Consider the following 26,630-nt stretch of genomic DNA (forward strand, 5'->3'; position numbering starts at 1 on the left):
GCCATCCCAATAGATGATTGGAAGCTATTATTGTAGGTGAACTCCACTAGAGGTAATTTTGGTTCCCAACTGCCTTGGAAGTCAATAACACAAGCTCGCAGTAGATCTTCTAGAATCTGTATAACTCTCTCAGACTGACCATCGGTTTGAGGATGAAATGATGTATTGATAATAACTTGGTCCCCATCGCTGCATGCAAACTCTTCCAAAAAGATGACGCGAATCTCGAATCTCTGTCAGAAACAATAGACACAGAAATCCCATGCAGACGAACTATTTCCTGAATATATAAATCTGCATACTGAATCATGGTGAATGTCGTCTTAATAGGTAGAAAATGCACTGATTTCGTAAGAAGATCAACTATCACCCATATGGCATTAAACCCCTTAACAGTCTTCGGTAGTCCTACAACAAAATCCATAGCAATGTTTTCCCATTTCCACTCGAGAATAGGGAGTGGCTTCAATTTCCCCGCTGGTCTTCGATGCTCTGCTTTAACTTGCTGACAAGTCAAACACTCGGATACAAATCTCAAAATGTCCCTCTTCATGCCTGGCCACCAATATAACAATTGCAAATCTTTGTACGTTTTCGTGCTCCCCGGATGAATAGAATAAAGTGTATCATGGGCTTCCTTCATAATAAGATTTCTTAAAGAATCGTCACTAGGAACCCAAAAACGGTCTTTAAATATCGTTCTATACCATCTACCTCAGAATATAACCTTCGGCCCTTGGCTTCATTCCTTGCTCTCCATTTTTGCAACTGCTCATCAGTGGACTGTCCCTCACGAATTCTATCTCTCAAAGTTGATTGTACTGATAATGTGGCAAGATTAGGGGCCTCGCCCCTTGCATAAACTGTAAGCTCAAACCACTGTATCTCGGACTGCAATGGTCTCCGAAGAGATAGATGAGTGATAACTGCTGCTTTTCGACTCAATGCGTCTGCCACAACATTAGCTTTTCCCGAATGGTAGCTAATCTCACAGTCGTAGTCCTTCACTAACTCAAGCCATCTTCACTGTCTCATATTCAATTCCTTTTGGGTGAAGAAATATTTCAAACTCTTATGATCGTTGAATATTTTGCACTTCTCCCCATAAAGGTAATGTCTCCAAATTTTCTATGCAAAAACTACTGCTGCAAGCTCAAGATCATGAGTAGGGTAGTTTTTCTCATGTATTTTCAACCGTCTCGATGCATAGGTTATAACTCGGTCATTTTGCATCAGAACTGTGCCCAAACCGAGTTTAGAAGCGTCGGCATATAGGACATACTCTCCTTGCCCCGATGGCATAGATAACATTGGCGCTGATATCAAAGCTTGCTTCAACTTGTCAAAACTGTCTTGACACTCTGATCCCCAAATAAACTTTACATTCTTCTTAGTCAAAGATGTCAATGGTACTGCAATAGATGAGAATCCCTGGATAAATTTGCGATAATAGCCAGTTAGTCCCAAGAAACTGCGAATCTCGGTAACACTCTTTAGTAATGGCCACTCTTTCACTGCCTCAACTTTACTTGGATCTACCTCAACGCCATTACTAGAAATGATGTGGCCTAAGAACGCCAATCTATCAAGCCAAAACTCGCACTTGCTGAATTTTGCATAAAGTTTCCTATCTTGCAGAACTTTCAGTGCTGTGCTCAAATGACGACTATGCTCCTCTTCATTCTTTGAATATATCAAAATATCATCTGATCCAGATACGGCTGAAAAAAGCAATTCATGAGTTCCATGAAGATCGCTAGCGCATTGGTCAACCCGAATGGCATGACCATAAAATCATAGTGCCCATATCTAGTTCTGAACGTTGTCTTGTGAACATCTGCCTCTTTCACTTTCAACTGATGGTACCCTGAATGCAGATCAATCTTAGAAAATATCGATACTCCTTGCAACTGGTCAAATAAATCTTCAATTCTAGGCAATGGATATTTATTCTTGATAGTGACCCTATTAAGCTCTCGATAATCAATGCAAAGACGCATACTACCATCTTTCTTTTTCACAAATAATACCGATGCGCCCCATGGAGAATAACTAGGGCGAATAAAACCCTTGTCTCGCAATTCTTGAATTTGATCTTTCAATTCTTTCATTTCAGCAGGTGCTAGATGGTAAGGTGCTTTAGAAATCGGTAGTGTGCCCGGCATTAGTTCTATAGAGAATTCCACTTCACGATCGGGCGGAATACCAGAAACGTCCTCGGGAAAGACGCTAGGAAAATCTCTGACAATATCCACATCCTCCAATTTTTGACTGATAGAAGCAGGTGCGGTAGTAACACATGCTAGAAAAGCTTGACATCCACGTTTAATAAGCTTTCTCGCACACAGACAAGAGATAATGTGCGGCATTTGCTTGTTTCTAGCCGCCTCAAAAATAAAAGATTTACCACTAGGCGGTCGAATAGACACTGATCGCTGACTGAAATCAATCGAAGCTCTATGCGCTGATAACCAATCCATCCCAAGTATGATATCAAATTCAGGCATAGGAAGCACAATAAGATCTGCCCGAACCACATCTCTGAATAAACGAAGCTCCAGATTTTTCACGATTTTAGACGTGAGCATCAGATCACCGGAAGGAATAGAAACTTTGAATCCCAAACCAATATCTTCCGGAATAATATTCAATATTTTGATAAAGGATTCAGATATGAAGGAATGTGTAGCTCTCGAATCTAGCAGTGCATAGGTCGCTACTCCTTGAATGTTAATCCTCCCTGCGGCGAAAACGTCTTTTAAATCTTTTCGTGTTGAAGATTAAGGATTTACTATCATTAATTTCCCAAAGGTTAGTGAAGAGTTTGCGTTGAGCTTAAGCATTTCTTGAAAAATTGCATTGTAGCCCTCCAATTTTTCGAAACTTGCATTTTAGTTCCCAAATTCTCGAATATTTGCAATTTGATCCTTATGTTTCCGAAATTTTCTCAGTTTGGTCCTTTGAATTTCGAATTATTTATATCTTTGACCCTTATGAATTCGGTAATTCGCTTTTAAACCCTTGAGGTTTTTCGGTATTTGCAATTTAGTCCCTTATAATTCGAAAATTACATTTTAGTCCTTACATTTTCGAAAATTGCATTTAGACCCCTCAATAAATTCGAAACCCCTTACAACCCTTAATTATGATTTTCTTTTAATTTTGGCCCTAAAACTTTTTATTGGAATATTACATCTTCCAAATAAATAAAGGCACAAAATTTCATACCAATTTCTATGGTTTCTAAAATCATAGCTTAAATCCAACTAAGTAGAACATGCAACCTAATTTCCACTAGGTCAAATCTTGTTCCCAATTCAATTCTGATAACCAATTTAACATTTCATGCAATAATAAGCAATATAAAAATGTTAAATGACTAGGTTACCCGTAATGAGTGTAGTGTCTGCCTCCTCCTCAGCTTCTTCGGCATGCATGACATAAGTTCGTGCCGTAGTAGATGCTTTCCTCTTTGGGCAATCAGTAGCTTTCTGCCCTCTCTCCTTGCAATAGAAACACTTAAATGACCCCCATTCACATTTTCCAAGATGTAGACGATTGCACTCCTTGCATGGTTGCCTCTCAGTAGGCTTTGGCGCTCCAGGGTTTTGTGGCTTTTGTGGTGCTTGTTTCTTGACTGAACCTTGGGGCTTTTGAGGCCCTTGAGGTCTAGGAGGACCCATAAATGGATTTTTGTTAGGCTGATTAATATTCTGATGTTGCTCCCTTTTGCGCTGTAACTCAAACTCAATGTCCTTCAAAGATTGCTCAGACTGATATGCATAAGTAACGGCAGTGGCATAATCCAACGAACGCATCATCATTACATTATTCCGGATCGTAGGTCGTAAGCCATCCATGAAGTGTCTAAGCTTCTCTTCAGGATCTCTCGCAATAAGGGGTACAAAGTGACAACCCCTATCAAATTTCTTGACAAACTCCGCAACAGTTGAGTCTCCCTGATGGAGGCTCATAAACTTCCTCTTCAGCCATCCTCTAACATCGGCAGTAAAATATTTCTCATAGAACATCGTCTTGAATTGAGCCCAAGTAAGTGTAGCAAGGTTAACACCATGCTCGGCTTCTTCCCACCATAAAGAAGCGTCATCCCTAAGTAGATAAATGGTACACCTCACGCGGTCAGCATCCCCCATATCCAAATAACGAAAGTGTGCCTCTAGAGAACGGATCCAACCCTCAGCAGCAAAAGGATCGGTATTGCCAGAAAATTTCTTCGGTCCTAGCCTCCGGAACCGATCATATATGTCATGTTGTGGCCTAGGCGCCTGCTGTAACTGCCGTTGCAACTACTGATGATGTAACTGTTGCTGCTGTAACTGTTGTTCGAAGAAACGAGTAATACCCTCAAGTGCACGAGTAGCAGCATCCCCTGGAGGAGGGGGTGGTGGTGCATTCCCTTAATGGTTCACACTGTTCTCGGCTTGATTCTCATTAACAGGGGCACGTTTAGGAGGCATTTTATCTGAATTTTTTCCAAATTCTAACGTAACCAACATGCCTTTAAATCTAAGTTTTTCTAATCATGTGACATAATCTAATTCATTTAGCAATTTAAGCATGCAAAGCATATATACCCAAAAAGCCAGTAAACATGCAACCTAAACATATTATTCATGTAATCATGTAGATAACATCATATTAAATCATGTAAAACATGTAAAACTTACAAATTGAGGCTTGACGACTGATCTTCCCGGCGCTGATGGTGGCACAATCCTTTACAGGACCTTTGCTCTGATACCAACTAAAACGTCTCGTGTTCTTTTGTTTAAAATATACTAGAAATTTTTTTAAAAAAAAAAACCTACTCACTATGGCCGAATACATAAAAATATTTTATAAAATATTTTGCAACCACTTAAAACATTAAATCAACCAACAAGTATTTGAAAATTAAAGGAAATATCTCCAAACGTACAATCGTCAAAAGTTAACCAACCTAAAAAGCCATAAATAAAATGTCTTAAAGTCTTTTAACATAAGCATAAACATAAATCATAAATGCGGAACTAAAGAAGCGTTGGTCCTCGGGTTATGTGCACCGTCAGTCCAGTCAGGTCAACCATCAAGACCTCCCGTAATAATAACATCATCACCTGCATCCATTACACCTAGTGAGTCTAAAGACTCAACACATCATAATCTTGATAACAAATAATAAGTATAAAGCCACATGCAACAGTGAAAATACTTTTACATAAACATAACATTTTCATGAAGGTGCATAAACTTTAAACCTTAATCTTTTTCATTTTCCTCATAACATAAACCTCTTTATCATGACATAAAATTTTCCTTTTCATTGAATTCAGATCGTTAATTGTGACTTTCCTCAAACCTCAAAAGTCGATGGATCCATCTACATGTAACCACAGTACTGGGCAGCGGGGAAATCAGCGACACTCTCACCCGTCAACTGAGCCTTGGCCTATCCTCATCGAATGAAAATACGATCGTCGGGCTCCCTCTGGGGCCTTTTCCCATAAATGGGCTCCCTCTGGGGCCTTTTTCCTCACGATATTCTCATTCTTACCTCAAACCTCATATCCTCAATGGAAATACGATCGTCGGGCTCCCACTGGGACCATAACCCTCACGATATCTCCAACATAACATCGTAATATTCACAATTACTTCACATCCTTCAATGTTCCGTATTCTCATCACTTTATAAAAATCATGCATAACATATACATTTTGTTTTTGAAACCAAGCATGCAACATACCTTTTAAATGTCAACATTAGATCATAAAAATCTAATAGGCATTTAAAAATTATAATTTAATCATGTAAAATTTCATAATCCTTTATAAATCATAAAAACACCATTTAGAGCACTGCCATGACGTTTACTAATTTTTAGGTGTAAAAAGACCGTTTTACCCCTAAACGTAAAATTCCTTGATTTTGAATTTTTCTTGAATTCATTGACTCTAACATGTCCCAAATAATTATTTAAGCCTAAATTAAAATTTCCACAATTTTATTTAGTTTAAACAGTAGATTTTTTAATTAATTCGTTTTTGAGCGTTTTGAATGCGTTTTAATCCCGAAAAACTCCAATATTTGATATAAAATTCCTAAATTCAAAACTTAGTGTTTTTATATTATTTTAGTCCTTATGAACCACGACTCGACCCCCGTGAGCCGCGTTTCGATTTTTAAACCAAAAAGGAAACCCTAATCGACCCTTCTAGTTTGAACCCGATCCATGGCTTGATTCCCACGAGTCACCCTCGAGCCAAGATGGTACAAACCCTGAATAACCCCTTAGTACACCCTACTGGACCCTAGGGACCCACGGACCAAGCCCCTAACTCGAAGACAAAGCTCCCCAACCAAGCATCCATGCTAGCCGAGAAAGCCCCATATGCATGCTCCTAACGATTTGGTGCCTAGGACATTAGCCGACTGAGCCACCCCTGAACCAACATTTCGTACACTCACCTAGGACCCCAAAGAGTCCCCCTAGCACAGCTCGTAATCCCCCAGACCGAGCCCTTGCCCCTGCGCAAGCTCTGAACCTTGCGCCCAACCTGCGCGATTCACGGGTGGGAGTCCTAGCATGGCTAGGACTCCTTCCCCAGCCCTTAACGCGAGTCCTAGCATGGATAGGACTCTCCCCCTGACCCCAAAACAAACTTGTCTAGTCCTGGTTCTAGCCGAACCAAGCCAAGCCCCTTAACCATGAAAGCCGAGACCCCAAGACAGTACATCTCGACTCCTGCTTTTCTTGCTTGTTTCCTTCGACTTTGGTGTTTAGGGTGTGTGTGTTAGGACCTTAAATCATGTATAAACACCACTTGTTCATAACCTATGATCATGGCAGCCTCTTTACATAATATAACCATGAATTTACATCAAAAATCTCAAGTTTCCCACATGTGCAAGCAAAATTTCGAAAATACTCATAGAACCTCATGCTTTTCATACACACGATATTTAAAACGATAATACCATGTGATATATGAGAAAATGAGATGTATGGCGTGCATTTGTGTTTTAAACGCACGAATAAACGTTGATGACGAAGAACGGGGCAGGACCTTGGCTTGACACTACCTTGAACCTTCGAATTTCTCCAAAATAAATTGTGTGTGTTGTCGTGTATAAGGGGTGGGTTTTTCAAAAAGTGGGGCGTGTGTTTTGAGTTGTAAAGTGTAGGGTTTGGGGTGGTTTACATATATTATATACTAATTAAACCCTTAATTAAACTTAAGCCCATTAAGCCCCCAAATTAGGCCCACTAGTGCTTGATTAGGATTTAATTAATATATTAAAAATAGTTTTGGTTACATAAGTTTGTGAATTTAATATTCGGGTTGTTAAAAAGTTCGTATTTTTGTTGAAAAACCAACACCGATAAAATTTACGTCCCGGCGTATAAAATCACCTCAAAACTCCTTATTTTCAAAAATATGAAAAACCATCACTCTTATTTTAAATAATTAAAAACAATTATTTAATAAAAACATTTTACGTTTTTCAGCCATCGGTCTTCGTTCTTCGATCGCAACTTGAATATCCCTTAAAAATACAATTTTATGCGTCATGAAAATTAAATCCTATTTAACATAAAATCATGTACGTTACATAATCAATTAAATCAATTAATTACTTATTTTTCATATTTCTTAGATTTGCATGCAGTCGGATTACGTCGTCTTAATTTTGGACCTTACAACCCGAGAAGTACTGCATGTTTCCCGGCTAATCCTCTCCACTAAAGAAGAAACACTGCCAGCATTAAAGTATTCATGGATGACACCCCTGATAAAATTCATTGTAAACAGTGAATTACCTGAAGACAAAGTGCAAGCTCAAACGATCAAGAGACAAGCTCTCAGGTTTGTTCTCTTAAATAATATCTTATACAAGAGATCATTTTAGGGACCTCTGTTAAAATTCTTAAATGTGGGAGAGATGGATTATGATTTTTCCGGGAGATTCATGAAGGGTGTTGCGGAGAGCATCTCGGAGGAATAGCATTGGCCCGAAAATCAATTCTTGCCGGATTTTGGTGGCCCACTATTAGTCAAGACTCTGTCCGAGTGGTCCGGGCTTGTGAGGGTTGTCAACATCATTCAAATTTTCAACACAGCCCGGCCACCCTTATGAAGCCTATCTGGGCATCTTGCCCCTTTGATCAATGGGGCATGGACATTGTTGGTCCCTTTCCAGTTGCTCGAGCTCAGAAGAAATTTTTGTTGGTGGCTGTTGATTATTTTTCTAAATGGGTAGAAGCCGAGCCCCTGGAAAAGATTACTGAGCAAGAAGTTTTGAAATTTCTGTAGAAGAATATTGTATGCCGATTTGGAGCTCCCAGGAGACTAATCTCAGACAATGGGAGGCAGTTTCAGGGAAAGAAGATCACAGCTTGGTGCCAGAAAATGAAAATCACTCAGTCTTTAATTTCTGTTGCGAGCCAATGGTCAAACATAGGTTGTTAACAGAATTATTGTGCAAGCCTTGAAAATAAGGCCACGGGGCAAAGGAAAAGATTGGGTGGAAGAATTGCCTAGTGTTCTCTAGGCATACAGAAATACTCCTCGGGCGCCTACTCAAGAGACTCCTTTTAATCTGGTGTATAGTTTTGAAGCAGTTCTTCCGGTCAAAATCGGACAATCTTCTGCCCTGGTAGAATCTTGCCCAGATGATAATTATCAAAGCCGGGCAATGGAATTGGATTTGGTAGAAGAAAAGAGAGAGCATGCTCTGATTCGAATGGAAGCTTACCGAGGCCGTGTTATGAAATCATATAACAAGCGAGTCCGAATCCGAGATTTTCAAGTAGGAGATCTGGTCATGAAGAAAGTTAATCTAGCTAGAGATGTTGGAAAATTGGAAGCTCGGTGGGAAGGGCCTTTTAAGATAACCTAGAAGGTTAGCTCAGGAGCATTTTATTTAGAAGATGCTCAAGGACGCTCTCTCAAGAGACACTGGAATGTATTTCATTTAAAGAAGTATTTCTCTTGAAAGATGAAATTATTTGTTTGAAGATATAATGAAAGTTATGTTCTTCTCAGAAAAGTGCATGAATGTGAATTATCTAAACCCAGGAGGTACAAAGCCCTGTTCAACTAATAAGCCCAGGGCTCTACACCCTGGCTCGAGGCACCACACCTCGACCATTTCCAAGTCCCGAGACATGATTACCGGCCCAAGGCTCCATACCTTTGTTATAAGTAAGCACAGGGCTCTACACCCTGTCTCGGTGGACCACACCTCGACCATTCCCATGTCCCGGGACATGATCCCCGGACCAAGACTCCGTACCTTGGTTATTAGTAAACCCAGGGCTCTAAACCCTTGCTCGGGGCATCACACTTCGACCTTTTCCAAGTCCCGGGACATGATCTTCGGCCCAAGGGTCCGTACTTTGGTTATTAGTAAGCCCAGGGCTCTACACCCTGGCTCGGGGAACCACACCTCGACCATTCCCAAGTCCCGGGACATGATCCTCGGCCCAAGGCTCCGTACCTTGGTTATTAGTAAACTCAGGGCTCTACAACCTTGCTCAGGGCACCACACCTTGAGCATTCCCAAGTCCCAGAACATGATTCCCGGCCCAAGGCTCCGTACCTTGGTTATTAGTGAGCTCAGGGCTCTACATCCTGGCTCGGGGCACCACACCTTGACCATTCCCAAGTCCCAGGACATGATCCCCGGTCCAAGGCTTCGTACCTTGGTTATTAGAAAGCCCTGGGCTCTACACTCTGGCTCGGGGCACCACACCTCGACCATTCACAAGTCCCGAGACATGATCACTGGCCCAAAGCTCCGTACCTTGGTTATTAGTAAGCCCAGGGCTCTACACCCTGTCTCAGGGCACCACACCTCAACCATTCCCAAGTCCCGGGACATGATCCTCGGCCTAAGGCTCCGTACCTTGGTTATTTGTAAGCCCAGGGCTCTACACCCTGGCTCGGGGCGACCATTCACAAGTCCCGGGACATGATCCCCGGCCCAAGGCTCCGTACCTTGGTTATTAAAACAATCCAGGCTATGTACCCTGACTTGAAGGGTCTACACCTCAAGAATTTATTAAGTACAAGGATTTCATATTCAGTCTAGGATTCCACATCCCGATTACTTATCTGAAGTTACCGATTATTCTCCAACACTTATAAAATTTTTGAGTTTCATCATTCACAAACAAAGCTGGATTAACTCTTCAAAAGCCGGTTAGTTGTATGGTGTTTATGCATTTATTGAAGAAAAATAAGTAAAAGGAAAAAATTATACTTCATTCATGAAAAGCCCGAAGGATGAAATTACAAGAAAAGGAAAATTACAACCCTAATCTATGTCTACATGGTCTGACCCCGGCTGCTCTTCTTCTTCGGAGTCCTCCTTCCCTCTCCAGCATCCTTGGGAAGGGACACTATAGATTTATCAAGGTCTGGGAAGCCTTTCCTATCCGAAGGCAACAGCCCGGCTTCTTGAAATTGTTCCCGGTATTTGGAAAAGCTAGTCTTGAAGAAGGGATAGGCACGATCTTCCACTGCCGCCTTGAATTCGGGAGACTGGAGGAAGGAAGCCTGCAACTTATCTTTATTATACTCAGCCAGGGCCAAGGCGTTTTCATCTCTCTCCACTCGAGATTGTTCTTCCTCTACCTGCTCGGATAGAGAATGATTTCTCGACTCCAAGTCAGATATAGTACCCCGCAAAGTCTTCTCCCGGATGAGGCCCTCATTGATGTCATCTCGGGCCTTTTCCAGGTTTTCCTTGGCCTAGACCAGTTGTTGACTGGCTATGTCCGTTTGCTGATTGGCTTTCTCCAGGGCAACGTGAAGACTGGCCACTTCGTCCTCATGCACAGATCGAACCCGACACACTTCCCCTTGTAATCGCTCTTGGATATCCTGGAATGACCGGGCTCGATTGTTCGCTCTAGTGGCCGCTGTGGCCACCTCTTCAAAGGCCGAGATCAGCAATTGAACAACCTATATAAGAGGATTTATTTAAAAAAAGCGGGGGAGGAATAAGAAAAAAGCAGAGAATGAAAGTGATTAGAAACTTACAGAGAAAACCCGGTTGCAGCCTTCGAAAAGCTTTGGGGTAGCCCGGGAGCTCTTAAGGTTTGCCTCCTCGGCAGGAGTAAGCATCTCTTTAAAGAGCATAAGCCCGATTGTAGTGGCTCCCTCTAAAAAGAGATTGTCCCAGGTAACTACTTCATCCTGCAAGAGGGGTTGCTCAGATTGAAGGGGCTTGCAGAGTGGCTGATTTTGTTGAGGAGGAGATAATTGGGTGGTCTGAGATGTGCCCTGGTCTCCCTCCCTGTTGCTTTCTAACAAGATCAGATACGAGCTTGTTGCAGCCTTTCGCTTCCTCTGCAGGAGAGGAACGTGATCTTCATAATCTTCCTGGGAGTCAGCCCGAGACGCCTCCCTCTCCTGTTGAGTATTTGTCCGGGCAAATTCATCCTGCCGGGCCGACTCCTCCTTGGCCAGTCTCTTCTTATCTTTTGCAGCTGCTCGGCTTGCTGCCATCTTCTTCTCCTTGGCTGCCTTCTCAGCTGCCCGTTTCCTCGCAAACGCCTCTTGCATTTCGGTATTATCTGCAAAATAACAAAGAAGGTTAGTATGGTTATGATTTAAAAAATGAAAAGAAGTAAAAAGAGTGCATTAAAGAGATTACCAGGTTGAGCGTCCGAGATAGAGACTTCGTCAATTACCCGGTCCATTGGGTCTTCAGCCCCGGCACTCAACCCATAGGCAACCAAATTCTCATCTGAGATGAGGGTGGAGGAAGAGTATTTACGGCCACTCCTCAAATTTATAAGCTTTGGGAAGGGTAGGTTACGGGGGGAGAGAAGGGAGAAACCCTTTCAGACAAATAAGGGGGCCCGGGAATTGAATAAAGAAGAATCGTCCTTTTCACCCCTTCTGGGAAGAAGGGATATCATCAAGGAACCGAGAATTTAGTCGGGCAGATAGGGAGAAGGCATTATCCCCCAGTCTGCAAATGAAAAAATAATGAAAGACGAGGGGGTGATAAGAAGATTGTTTATTTTAAAAAGAGCATAGGTCGATGCCATAATACGGAAGGAATTGGGATGGAGTTGGTTAATAGGCACACCAAAAAACCTGGCGACCTCGATGTAGAAGAGGGGGATGGGGAACCGAAGACTATTTCTGACTTGGTCCGGAAGAACGTGGTGAAGGCGGGAGGAGGGCTGTCTGCCCTATCAGAGGGACCAGGTATTAAAATAGAAAATTTAGGAGGGATGGAGCCTAGTACTTGGAGCTCCTCGTTAGCCCCCGAGCGCAGTGTGCTTCTCATTGAGGTGAACCAAGGAGCTCCTGTGGTCTCCGATGGAGGTGGCAATGGAGCTCGGGCTTTACCCTTACCCTTGCTCTTTTTTGGAGGTCGGGAAGGGCCCGAGGACGAAGGATTAAATTTTTGGGCTTTGGGTTTTTTCGAGGGTAGGTTAACAAAATGTTGCGGGGGAGGAGGAGGGGTTGAGTCAAAGCGCATCGCGGTGGAATCGTTGCTAGACGAGCCTCACGCATTTTCTCCAGAGGTAGAAGAGGTGGAATTAGACATTTTTTAAATAAAGGAGGGACTTATGTGAGCAGATCAAAGATGAAGATGATGGTGGTTGAAGTTCGAAGAAAACTGGAGAGGTAAGAGCCGTGCGTCGGGCAAATCTGGAGAGAATTTGAATTTCAGAAAGTGACAGATGAAGAGTGTGGGTTGTTATATATAGGAAAAAAGAGGTGTGATCTACACCGTTGATCTAAATTTGAATTGGACGGCTAGGATGCATCTTGGAAATTGTGCCAGAATATGAAAATACGTGCATAAATATCAAAGCGTCAGACTTATCGTATTCTCGGAATACGAAACATTTCAGACCTTTTGAATTCTAGGGCATACGTGATCATGATATCATCTCCACTGCCTGAGAAGAGTAAACGACAAAAATATTTGAAGTCCGGGAGACATGAGACCCCGGCATCTTATTCAAAGTCCGGGAGACATGAGGCCTCGGCATCTCATCCCATCTTTGGGATATTTGAAGCCCCCGATGCTTTTGTAATCGGAATATATTATCTTTCTATTTAAGCTCAGGCGTGGCTGATCGGGACAGCGAGTAAGACTCTAGCCCGACTATTTAAGGGATGGGTGATGATACCCCCATAAGAGCCCAGGTCATGGATTACCCGGGGAACTAAATGGATAGAATAAATTAGATTCAATATGCAGATTAATTTTTTCATCAGCAGGGCATGGGATCACCCGGGATATTTTCTACCCGGGCTCTCATACAAACTCCCGAGAACTTTCTACTTGAGCTACCTCGAGAAGTGTGTCACACTCGAGTGTATAAGTATGGGCTACCTTATGCTTGGCAATCATTTTTTTCAGAACTACATGGGTTTGGCGTGTCAGATAAGTCATTAGAAGCAGGGTATTGGCAGCCGCCTTACCATACTTAGCAGGTGGGCATTGAAAACAAGTTAATCATGTGATTTTCTTCTATAAATAGCATGTATCAATCTAATTTACAGATTTTGGAACTTTGAATTCTCAAGCACTCATGTATATTCACACATACACAAGCCATTTCACCTTTCTTCTTCACCTGCTGACATAAGCATCTGAGTGGATACATCGGATACTACTTCGGCGCCCATTCAAGGAGTTCATTTTTTTGTTTGCAGGTCACGGTAGAAATCCAAGATTACAGAGATATATTTTCCTCACAAGATATATCATTTCCTTAGTCATTTTCCTTAAATACTATATCACCTTTCGGTGGATCGCCCCAACTTTGCTCCCCCAATTTACCAGGATAACAACAAATATGTTGGATACTGTTAGCCATATCATGATTTTTCTCGATATGCTTATAATAAAGTTTTGTTAAAATGAGTAAACTACTCAGTATTCAATTCAGTTAAAGACAATTTTTATTAATCTTGTTGCATAGTAATGCTCCTAATATGTCTGATTACTAATTATATCTGATACATGTACGGAATTGTTGTTGCGAGCAACGGGTGTTCGCATTTTTCTTTTTTGTTGGTTGGCAGGAGCAGGTCCAGTTATCTTGGTAGAAATTTTATATCTTTTGTTCCGCAGAAACTTTCTCTCGTGCTATGGCAACAAGTAATCTGAATTCTTCGGATTGGCGATAAACCAAACCTCCCCTCAGGAGAATAGATGGGCCATTTTTATCGTACCTAGATTTAGAGAGCATGTTTAAAGCTTTACTGCACTTCAATGGAAGTATCAATGACGAATCACATATGAGATCAAATTTTTGTTTTTTAATATTAGATGAACTACTCGGGATCACAAAAAGAAATTAAGCAACACACTTTGGTTTGGCTCTTTTCGTCGACTCTGTATCTCGGGCTTGGATCATCTATTCTTTACGTGTCAGTTCAATCACTTGTTATGATCTCAGATTTCTGACTAGATGGGATTGAGACACTCTATGTCGACTTTACAAAGCGCTCTCAAATGGATTTAGAAAGATATTCATGGGACTTGGATGATCATCGAGGCTAGGACGTTGGCACTCTCGACTACCATTTACTCCATTTGGACTGCTCGGAATGTGAAGATGTTTGAGGGATTAGACGCAGATGTTGATAGGACTGTTTTCAAGATTACATTGTATGTATACATGTAACAACCCACCCTTGATAACTACTATATCTAAAGGTGAATGATCGTTTGCTGATCAATCTTTCGGATGCTTCAAACAAAATATTCTCCAATGAGCTGCAATAGCTCGTGTTCTAAGAATATTAACACCGATGAATTAAATCGAGTTTGGTTAACAACCAAGCGGAAGAAACTCGAAGTAATCCTTCTTGAAGAAGACTGTTATATTAGAAAGCATTTTATCTTGTGTAAACTGAATAACCGAAAGAGGACAAATTAGTTTTTGCATTCATCAGTTCAGTTATGGTGACAACTGAACTGATGGATACTCTAACTGATCCAAACAGTTTAAAAGCAATAGTTAAGTAGTTAAATACACAAGATATGTTTATGGATGTTCGGAGACTTCAACTGCTCCTACGTCACCCCTTCTACTGTCTCAGGTAGGATCCACTAGAAGACTTTGATTTATACAACTCTTTGTACAAACCCACTCAGCTAGGACTTACCCACTGCCTAAACTGAACTCCTAGACTTAGACTGAAGACAGCACCTTCCAGTCAACACTTCTTTAATGTCTATGTGAGAAAGACTACACACACAAGTTTAACGTCTTTGTGCAAGACTATATTTGAGTTGTAGAGAGTGTTTGTGTGTGTGAGAACTGAACAGTATGTTCTCACACACTGAGGGAAATACGCTTCTAATCTAAGCTGATTTATCTGTGAAGAGTTCTCTCGACTGGGCTGAATGCTTCTCTTAAGCTGATATGACTTTGAAGCGTGCCCCTTTCTTTTCTCTCTTGTGTTGTCTCTCTTGTTTGAGTTTTCACTGATCTTCTCTTTATATAGGCGAGAAAATTGATCGTACAGTGAGACTCATTCATTGTATCTGTTGCATCTTGAATTCGTTTCTTGGACTTTGTGTCTCGACTTTTCGACTGCCTTTCTGAAACATTTTGTCTTTAATTCACTGATGCAACGTCCATTATTGTCCTTTGACTGGATAATGGCTTTGTACCTTCACGTACAGCTGGATTCCACTTGAAAGAGTTTGTCTTCATCCATAACTGAAGGATTCTAACTGATGCTTCGAACTGGTCAGTTGGGCTGGTGAAATCAGTTGACTCGTCAGTTGAACTGATTCCACACTTGTTCAGTTGGACTGATCAGTTGGGTTTCTTCATCAGTTGAACACTCCTTCAGCTGGCCAGGCTTATGAGATTTTTCTGCTGAATCACCTATCAACTGGTCAATCAGCTGGACTGCTCAATTGACGTAATCAGTTAGACTGATTCATTTCGTGCGATCAGTTGGGTCTTTAGTTTTGCGATGTAAACATCTCGTAAGTGATCCTAGATGATGCACACTAAGGTAGATCATTAGTAACACAATTAACAGGTTTTGTTATCACCAAAATCAAGATTGCGAACTTGAAAAGTTCCAACAAAATGATATCAAAATAATTTGTTTCTATAACATCCGGAGACACAATAAACACATTATTATATACAATTATCTATACAGCCATAATGAAAAAGATTCAATAAATATTTTCACATGCCCAACCTCATATATATATATATATATATATATATATATATATATATCCCAAAAATCACTATCAGTATAAATTTGTGTTCATAACGACGACATCATTTATTAATGAAATTACACTGATTTTTTTTTTAAAACAAAATAAAGACCATGTAAGTTTCAAAGATGATTCTGCATATTCAAAAACTAAATAAACTAACACTATAACCTAACAAAAACATTCAAGCTTTAAAAGATAGTGTTGCTGTAACATCCTGAAAATTTGAAGGTCCGCGTGAACCACATGCATGTAAATTATCAAATTTCTTATGTATTTTAATTATATTGTTTTAATTGCATGAATTGATTATGGTAGACATGTTTACATGTTTAAAATGTAGTTTTATTTTAGAGTACATAAAATTGTGTTTTAAAAGGTTATTCGAGACGCGGTCGAGGAACGGAGACCGGGGACCATATAGGAGAAAATATTTTTAATTATTTAAAATATGGTATACGTTATATGGTATTTTCGAAAAAGAAGTGTTTTGAGGTGTTTTTATACGTCGAGTCGTATTTTTAACCGGTATGCGATTTTCTACAAAAATAGGGACTTTTTAAGAACTCGACTATTAATTTTACAAACTTTCCTAAACAAAAAATTTTAAATATTACTTAATGAGTTTAATGGGCCTATTATACTAGGTTAATCGACCTAAGCTTACACCACTTGTTATATATCAAATTTTAAAGCCCTAAAACCCACCACAACTCATACAACCCCACGCCCCAACCCACTCTAAACACTAGGACTCTCTCATCAGCACACACCACACACATCACACGAAAAATTTGAAGGAAAATCACGTAGAGCTGAGAAAAAATCAGTAAGGTCATCCCTTCGTCAATGTTCTTCGCATCGCAAGCCGTTTTTCGTGCGTAATAACCACGAAGACACGCCTTAACTTTTGTTCAAACATCTTTCACACTATATTATGCATATTTGATTAGCCTTGCATGAAAAATATGTTGCACAAATTTTATTTTTGTTTTTATGGGCATACATGCATATAACTCATGTTTTGATGATATAAAACTCATGCTAATGATACCTAGAGGGGCTGCCATGGCAGGGTAACTTGGAAGGACATTTTTCAAACATGTTTAGGGTCCATAGAAGTCTAGACGAAGGCTGCACCAGCAGGAGCGAAGGCTTGCACGAAAAGTAAGAGTCCTTGTGGGCAAGGGTTCTTCGGATAGGGTTTCCTTTGAGAGCCACAGCTGTAGCTACTGTTATAGCATGACTAGGAGTCCTAAGAGTGCTGTGAGGGTCCTAGGGGGTGGTTTGCACAAGGGGTAGTTGAAGGGCTAAGGGATCGCATGAGGGTAGGGGCCGCACATGTAGGAGCGATCAGGTTTGAAGGGATGGGGCTTCTCGGTCCTTTAGGCTCAGTCTAGTAGGGTCCATAGGGGTACATTAGGGTCCTATGGTGGTCAACGAGGGGCAGGTCAAGATGCATGAGGGCTAGGGTCGAAGCTTGCATGGCTTGATCCAACTAGGGTTTTTCGAAAATTAAGGACAGGGTTCTATAGCTGATATAGGCTTGATCGAGGGTCTTAATTGGCTTGGTTTTTGTTGAATATGGTTTATTTAGGTGTTATTAAGCTTTGGTTCAAGTTTGATTAAGTTTTTAGTCAATACGAGTCAAAACCGGGATGTACGTCTAAGTTTAAAAACGAATCGAGGAAATTATCAAAAACCCTAAATTTTAAGCTTAAGGAATATTTAAGGGAGTGTTTTAAGATAATAGGTTAAGTTTGAATGATTTAGGGCATCGTTTCGAGGTCTAGGGATAATTATGGAAAATTATTCGTATAGGGCTAAAAGGGTCATTTTACGCTCTAAAATTGTTAGACGTCTTGGCAGTGTCCTGAATGCTGTAAATAATGTTAATATGTTTATTTTAAATGTTTATGAAATTATATGATGAAACGTTAATGCTAAAAGATATGTTTCATGCTTGGTTTAAAAGAAAAATGATTTATATGTGCATGAATTTTTACAAGTGATGAAAATATGAAAAGTGGAAGAAGGTGAAGTGAATGTGACTAATACGATGATACAATGATTATGATGATACAATGATATGTAAGGCCAAGGCTCAGTTGACGGGTGAGAGTGTCGCTGATGTCCTCGCCGCCCGGTACTGTGGTTACACGTAGATGGATCCATCGACCTTCAGCTGACACGAAAGTCACAATTAACGATCCAAATTTAATAAAAAAAAACATATACGTGTATGATGAAAGGAAATATGATATGATAGGATGAAAGGAAATATGATATGATATGATGAAAGGAATTATGATATGATATGATGAAAGAAAAAATGTTTAAGTTTATGCATGTTCATGAAAAGCTATTTTAAGTAAAATTATTTTCACTGTTGCATGTGGATGTATATGTATTACTTGTTATCATGATTAAGATTTGCTGAGTCAACAACCTCACTAGGTGTGATCGATGCAGGTGAGCTTGAGATTGATGTTAATGGAGGTCTTGATGGTTGATCTTGCTGGACTGAAGGTGCACACAACCCGAGGAGCGGCGCTAGTTTTCCGCAATTAAATTAAGTTTATGATTTACGTTACTTTAAATATTTTATAATTTTTATGAATGCTCTTGAGTTGGTTTTGCGAGAATGTTAGAGTTAAGTTTATTTTTGAAATATTGTTAGTTTAGGTTGGTTGACGTTTTACGATTTTATACTTTGAATTACTTTTCTTTGGATTTTCAAATAATAGTTGGTTGGTTTATTTTTAAATGATACAAAATATTCATATTTTAAGTGTTTAGTATTTTGACCGAATGAATTAGAGAGAAGAATAAAATTATCGTACTTTTTAAGAAAAACTAGTAGTGGACGTTTCAGTTCCGGACTCAATAGTTGAACAATTCAATGATGGAATTGACTTGGTTTGAGGATACAATGTAATCTACACAATTTAAATAATAAAGAGTAGGAGAAGGCTACAAAGAAATCAACACATAATTTCTAACACATGTTCCACTTATTTCCGCCTAACACATCCCTTGATTTAAAATTATCATTAACAATCATGAAAGATTATATCATGTAAGTCTAAAGTTTAAAGAAGCACATTAACCAAGTTTCCAAACTTCATTAATTTGGAACCTTATATAAATTCACTACAAAGTTTTCTTTAAAACAAAACTCAAAAACCCATATGAGATTATTTCACGAATATATTTTATGAGACGAATCTTCTACCTTAATCAACTAATAAAAATATAATTTTTATGTCAAAAATATTATTTTTTACTCTAGTTATTAACGGGTTGACCTGTTTCATAGATATAAATCAATGACACTGTCTCACAAGAGACCTAATCTTAAAAAAAAAAACTTGAAATTGGAACATGAATAACTTATTACATATAAATAAAAATACTTTAGCAACTGTTGGAACATTTAATTTTTGATGATGTGATCGATTTAAGGAACTATTTCAATATTACTAAAATTCAGCACTACGAAAAAATTAATAGTCAATAGCCGAACAATGAAGGCCTACTGAACTCTTCAATTTCGAGGCTACTGATATTTTCAGCGGTCATTTATGATATCAGATTCTCTAGTGTATTAATTAAAGCATTAATTTAGTAAATCAAATACTTAAGAAATGTCCAGTACGTTGTTTATGGAAATCATTCTGACACTCGCACCAAACATTAATGGTCTCTTTCTATTTCTGCACAATCTTAATTGACACTTGAAAAAATTTATGATTAAATTTATGGCCTTAGTACAATTCATTTATAGTCGTTCAAACCCGAATGTTGGAAATCATCTACAAAAAGCCACCAATAATCTCAGCATAGAACAAATTTCACGAGATTTGTTGAAGCGAGTTCTGTAACTGACAGAAATAGTCTTTCTTGTCAGTATTATGTTCAAACATTTAAAAAGCTAATGTTAAGAGTTTCAGTAGGCAGTGTGACAAGTCCAATTGAAGTTGGTGATTACAAACACTGTAAAATCAAAGTCTTTTATTGAAACATTTTGAAAACAAAAGAAAATGAGACATAGAAGACTTTTATATTGAGAACTTCCATAAACCTTTATTGTTTTCAGTTTATTATTCCTAATTTCATTCATAGTCTCATAAAATCATTCCAAATTTCATATTAATTGTCTACTGAACTTTGAATGTCGTGATCAGACTTATGCTACTAACACAAGTAGAGATCACCCGATATTCAACCGAAAAAAATTGTGAGGTGTTTATTCACCCTCTATAAAGTAACTTCACCGATACTAACAAGTGATATCAGAATAGGTTTTCTCGACTTCTGAACCAATATAATTTGATGGCATATTTTGGCAAAATCCTCATATTCTCCAAAGAAGAGTTTGGTGACTGGAAGATCCGAATGCAGTCACATTTGGCAGCCCAAGATGATAACATATGGTATATCATCATTGATGAATCAATTAAATATTAAGACCAATACTGTTGTAGCCATTTCAGATAGTGTACCACAGAAGATTGAGAAGCATATATCATAATGAACTAATGACGAAAAGTAGGCAACAATAGATAATGAATTAAATCAATTTAACAGAATAATGTACGATACTTAGTTCTTAGACCAAGTAATCAATCAATAATTGACACCAGATGAATATTTAAAAACAAAATGAACGAAGATGAAATATTATTAGTAATAAAGAAAGATTAGTGGCCCAAAGATTTAGACAAGAAGAAAAAAATGACCTTTGATGAAACATTTGTAGTAGTAGCCCGATTAAAATCAATTTGATTTTTTTTTGCTTTTGGTGTTTACAAAAATTTCAAGGTATTTAAAATGGATGTCAAAATTTCATTCTTATTGATTTATTACCAGAAGAGGTTTATGTTGAACAACCTCGTGGGTTTAATGATCATTCCGCCGAATCACGTGGATAAGTTGCATAAAGCCTTATATGATTTAAAACAAACACCAAGAGCATATTATGATACTCTATCTCAATTCTTGATTTATCATGAGTTTACCACTAGTTTGTAGACAAAGAATTATTTAAATACTCTACAAATGTTCACATCTCACTCGTACAAATTTATGTAGATGATATTATTTTTGGATCTACTATTCCAAAGTTTTGTGGGATGTAAATTATACATGAAAAATACTAGTGGTTCATGCAAATTTTTTGGAGATAGATTGATCTATCGGTTCACTAAAAAGCAGGCTTCCATTTCCACATCGACATCAGAATCTGAGTATTTGGCCGGTAGAAGTTGATTCTCTCAGTTGCTATGAATTCAGTAGCAGTTGCAAGATTATGAAATTCAAGCTTCTGAATCACTTATTTTTTTGTGAAAATACTATCGTAATTGTGATCACGTACAATCCAATATTGCATTTTAGAACCAAGCATATTGATATCAGATTACAAAGAAAGATATCAGACTGAAATACATGTTTACTAAACAATAGGCCGTTGATATTTTCACCAAATCATTACTTGAGGCTAAGTTTTTTATTTCTGAAATATTTTGGGTTAATCAATCTTTCTTAAATATCACGTGATGGTATATGATTTTGTTTTATGTGTTAATCACTAGTTGTTGCTCATATCTATATTGATTGCACTGATAAAACATAATGGTACACTGAATAAAGACTTCTGCTGACATGCTCAGTATAATTCTTAATTCAATGGACTTTATCAAATAGCGTCTTTAATACAATTTTTTCTTATTTATTATTCTTTAAGGACAATCAGTCGGCTATTTCTTTTCATATTATTTTAAAATTTTAAAATCCGCCATTTACTTTTCAGTTAAATTTTCACAAATGTTTGAATTTAACCGCTCACATGTTGACACATAGAAACATGTTTGTACTAGAGACAAAAACTTGTGTCAAAAGGTCTCACTGGTCGTATTTTGTGATAAGAATATCTTATTTGGGTCATCCATGAAAAAGTATTACTTTTTATGCTAAGAGTATTATTTTTTTATTGTGAATATTATAAAAATATGTGAGACCGTCTCAGAAGATACCTACTCCGTACTATATGGGTAAACGTATTTTTTTGCCCTCATAATTTTTATTCACTTTACTCTCAGCAGACTATTCGTATTATTACCTTAAGCATTCTCTATACTCCTTGCTTCTTTTAAATCAGCTTTCTTCGATCAAGAACTATCTTTTTGAAAAAATCGCAGCCTACAGAATGAAGGCATATCAAGTCAACTTCAAGTCCGTCAATGGACTAGAAGATGCTACTGTTATAAAATCAAGCTCTCTGTATATCCTCTAGCCACTCGGTTATGATCACACATACAGAGCGAAGAAACACCAATCAAGAAACCTAGCACACAATAAGTAAGATAAGAAAATAACTCTCGAAACACGATTTACGTGGTTCGGTCATGAATCGACCTACATCCACGGGAGGAGCTTATCTTTTATTGATCAACAATCTGAGTTTGAATTACAAAGAAAACAACAAGCAATCCTACAGAATTCACTCTCAACATGCACTCTCTTTTATCAGAACACATGCACTGAATTCTCTTTGTTCTGTACTTCTTTTCTTCAGAGATGACCGAATGAATCTCTTCGAATCAATCAATCCTTCAAGACTCCTTGCTTCTATAAGTATGGGCATAACTCCTTTTTCATTTATCCTTACTGTTACAACAGAAATCTTCCTTCACCGATGCTATCTCGATCCCTCAGCTCTGAAATAGTTATCTTTGCCAAGTCACTCATTAAGTGCTGACTCAGTTGGTTGAGATGGCACACTGAATCCACAATTATCCACCTTGACAATCAACCAGCTTAAACTGATTAGCTCCTCCAGGTTCCCTGCTTCTACGTCTTTTCCTAACTGGAAACATTTATCAAATTCAAGCAGTGCTGAAACTTTGAGTTTGGAATAACCTTTGTACACATATCTGCAGGGTTGTCTTTTGTACTGATCTTCCTTATTGACACGGAGCTTGTTTCAACCACATCCATTACAAAATGCAAACGTACATCTATGTGTATTGATCTTTCATGGAAGACTTGATGCTTGGATAAATGTACTGCACTTTGGCTGTCACAGTGAACATTTATTGTCTTTTGAGCATATCCCAAGTCTTACAAGAATCCTTTCATCCACAAAGCTTCTTTTACAGCTTCTGTAACAGCCATGTACTCAGCTTCCGTTGTTGATAGAGCTATCACATGTTGTAGCATAGCTTTCCAACTTACTGTTGTCCCATATACCATGAAGATGTATCCTGTTAAGGATCTTCTTGTGTCATAACTTCCAGCAAAGTCGGAGTCAACATAACCAGTTACAATATCCAAAACCTCACCAGTGTGTCTGAACATCAATCCAAGCTCAAGAGTTCCCTTAAGATATCTAAGGATCCATTTGATTGCCTATCAATGCTCTTTCCCTGGGTTAGCCATAAACCTACTTGCTAAACTAACTGCATAAGCAAGATCTGGCCTAGTGCAGACCATAGCATACATTAAACATCCCACAGCACTTGCATATGGGACCTTCTGCATGTTGGCTTTGTCCTGTTCTGATTTTGGTGACTGGCTTGTTGACAACTTAAAGTGGTCCCTGCACTGCCTTACAGTCACTCATCTCAAACCTTTGAAGCATTTTTCTCAGGTATCCAGTTTGAGTAAGCCATAGAACTCTCTTTGTTCTGTTTCTAACTATCTCCATTCCTAGTATTCTTTTGGCAGCTCCTAAGTCTTTCATTTCAAATTACTCATTGAGTTCATGTTTCAGCTTCTGTATTTCAGTAAGGTTATGACATGCAGTTAGCATGTCATCAACATAAAGTAAGAGATGCATTTGTCTCCCACATTGGAGTGTCTTATGGTAAACGCACCAGTCATGCTTATTCCTTACAAAGTTGTGATTCAACATGAACTCATCGAATTTCTTGTACCATTGCCTATGGGCTTGCTTGAGACCATAAATGGATTTTCTTTGAAGACATACGTATGATGTTTTTGACTTAACTTCAAATTTTTGTGGTTGCTCCATATAAATCAGTTCTTCAAGGTTTCCATGCAAGAAAGTTGTTTTAACATCCATTTGTTCCAGCTCAAGGTCCTCAGTAGCTACTATGGCAAGCACAATCCTTATTGACCTGTGTTTGACAACAGGTGAAAAGATTTCTTGATAGTCTATCCCTTCAATTTGCGAGTATCCTTTTGCCACTAGCCTAGCCTTGTATCTAGGCTTCTCAACTCCAGGTATACCTTCCTTTTTCTTGAAGATCCACTTAGAGCCAACAATTCTCTGATTTTGTGGCTTAGAGATCAGTTCCCAGGTCTTATTTTTTTTATTAAGGAATCAACTTCATCTTTCATTGTAGTATACCATGAGTGCCTCTCTTTTTAGTTCATTGCTTCTTCCACGTTTTGAGGCTCATCTTCATTCACCTGAGAGGCAACAAAAAAAGCATAAGAGACTAAATCTGCATGACCATATTTCTGAGGTGGTTTAATGGTCCTTCGTTCCCTATCCCTTGCTAATTGATAACCATCCAAGTCTGTGTTTTGAAATGTTGTACTTTCTGTGGAATCTGATATGATATCATTCTTTTCCTGTAGTAGGTTAGGAAGCTCCACCTTAATAGATGTATCATCGCTACTGGTACTGATTTCATGGAGTTGATATACTCAGTGGTTTATCTTTAAAAGGATACATATCCTCTTTAAAAGTCACATCCCTACTTAGAAGCAGCTTTTGAGTTCCAGGTTCTATACACCATAATCTATATCCTTTTACTCCTTCTAGGTAGCCAAGAAACACACACTTGATAGCTCTCGAATCTAGTTTTCCTTGCTTTATATGTGCATAGGCAGCACATCCAAATACTTTTAGTTCATCTAGATTAGGAGGTGACCCTGTCCACAATTCCATGAGAGTTTTAAAACCCAATGGTATTGATGGACTCCTATTAATTAAATAGCATGCAGTAGCTACTGCTTCAGCCCAAAAAGACTTGGTCATCCCGGAATAGGACATGATACATCTCACTCTTTCAAGTAGTGTTCTATTCATCCTTTCTGCTGTGCCATTTTGCTGTGGTGTGCCAGGGATTGTTAAGTGCCTCGAGATACCCTTTTCTCTGCAGAATTCAAAGAACTCTTTTGAGCAGAACTCCAGCCCATTGTCTCTCCTAAGCTTCTTAAGTCTCTGTCCGGACTGATTTTTAGTGAGGGTCAACCAAGTTTTGAACTTATCTAAAGCTTCACTCTTATTCTTTAGGGTGTAAACCCACGCCCTGCGAGAGAAGTCATCAATTATATATAGGAAATATCTGGCCCCACAATTTGAAGCAACACGTGAAGGTCCCCAAATATCAGAGTGCACATATTGCAAGGGAGCTTTTGACGTATGTAATCCTTTGGTGCACTTTACTCTAGTAGATTTTCCCTTTACACAATCTTCACAAAATGTTAATGGAGTAAGTTGTTTATTTCGTATCAATCCTTGCTTATGTAATTCTATTAATCCTTTCTCACTGACATGCCCAAGCCTTAAATGTCATAGCATTATATTATCTTGGTCTTTTTCTATTGTAGTAGTAGATCCAACAATGGTACTTCCATCTAGAATGTATAAGCCATTTTGCTGAGTCCCTTTCATGTGAGTTAGAGACCCTCTGGATACACTTAATATTCCCTGAGCAGCTTTGAATGTTTATCCTTGTTTATCCAGGGTGCCAAGAGAAATGAGATTCCTTTTAAGTTCCGGTACATAGCGCACTTCTCTTAGGATTTTCTCAGTACCATATCTCAATCTTAATCTAATGTTCCCAATACCACTCACTCTGCAGGTTTTATTGTTACCAAGAATGACTTGTCCCCCATTGGACTCATTTAGAGACTCAAACCAATCCTTGTTAGGACTCATGAAAAGAGCATCCACTGTCTAGTATCCAACAGTTTTCCTTTTTGAGGTTTGATGTGCACAGAACATCCCCACTTTCATATCCTTCAAGTGTTGCCTTTGCCTCACCTTGATCTCGGTGTTTTTCACCATTTCTTTTGAGTTCTGGGAAATTTCTTCTGTAATGACCAGGTTTATGACAGAGAAAGCACTTGATTTGTTTTTTTTTTGGATCTCGATCTACTTCGGTGTTTTGATCGAGACTACTTTTTTTCAGTTCTGCCATGAGAGTACAATCCATCTCCAACATCTTTATACTCATTTTCATTGTGTGTTTGAGATTCTTTTGCCTTTAGGGCCTTTTGAATGTCTTCGAATGACAGGGACTCCCTTGCATATTTCATAGTATCAAAGAACACTGAGTAGGATTTTGGAAGGGCATTAAGAATGATAATGGCCTTATCTTGATCTTCTACGTCTGTACCAATGTTTTGTAAG

General features: G+C 38.8%; 1 protein-coding gene across 1 annotated transcript; it reads left to right on the forward strand.

The window, feature by feature from the left end:
- The first annotated feature begins 7,783 nt into the window (after positions 1-7,783).
- On the forward strand, positions 7,784-8,902 carry LOC142532281 (uncharacterized). Its single transcript, XM_075638602.1, has 4 exons — positions 7,784-7,869; positions 8,124-8,259; positions 8,317-8,464; positions 8,625-8,902. The coding sequence occupies exons 1-4, from the start codon at positions 7,784-7,786 to the stop codon at positions 8,900-8,902; spliced, it is 648 nt and encodes a 215-aa protein (XP_075494717.1).
- Positions 8,903-26,630: the final 17,728 nt, after the last annotated feature.

Source organism: Primulina tabacum, chromosome 18, assembly GCF_025594145.1.
Source record: "Primulina tabacum isolate GXHZ01 chromosome 18, ASM2559414v2, whole genome shotgun sequence".
NCBI lineage: Eukaryota > Viridiplantae > Streptophyta > Magnoliopsida > Lamiales > Gesneriaceae > Primulina > Primulina tabacum.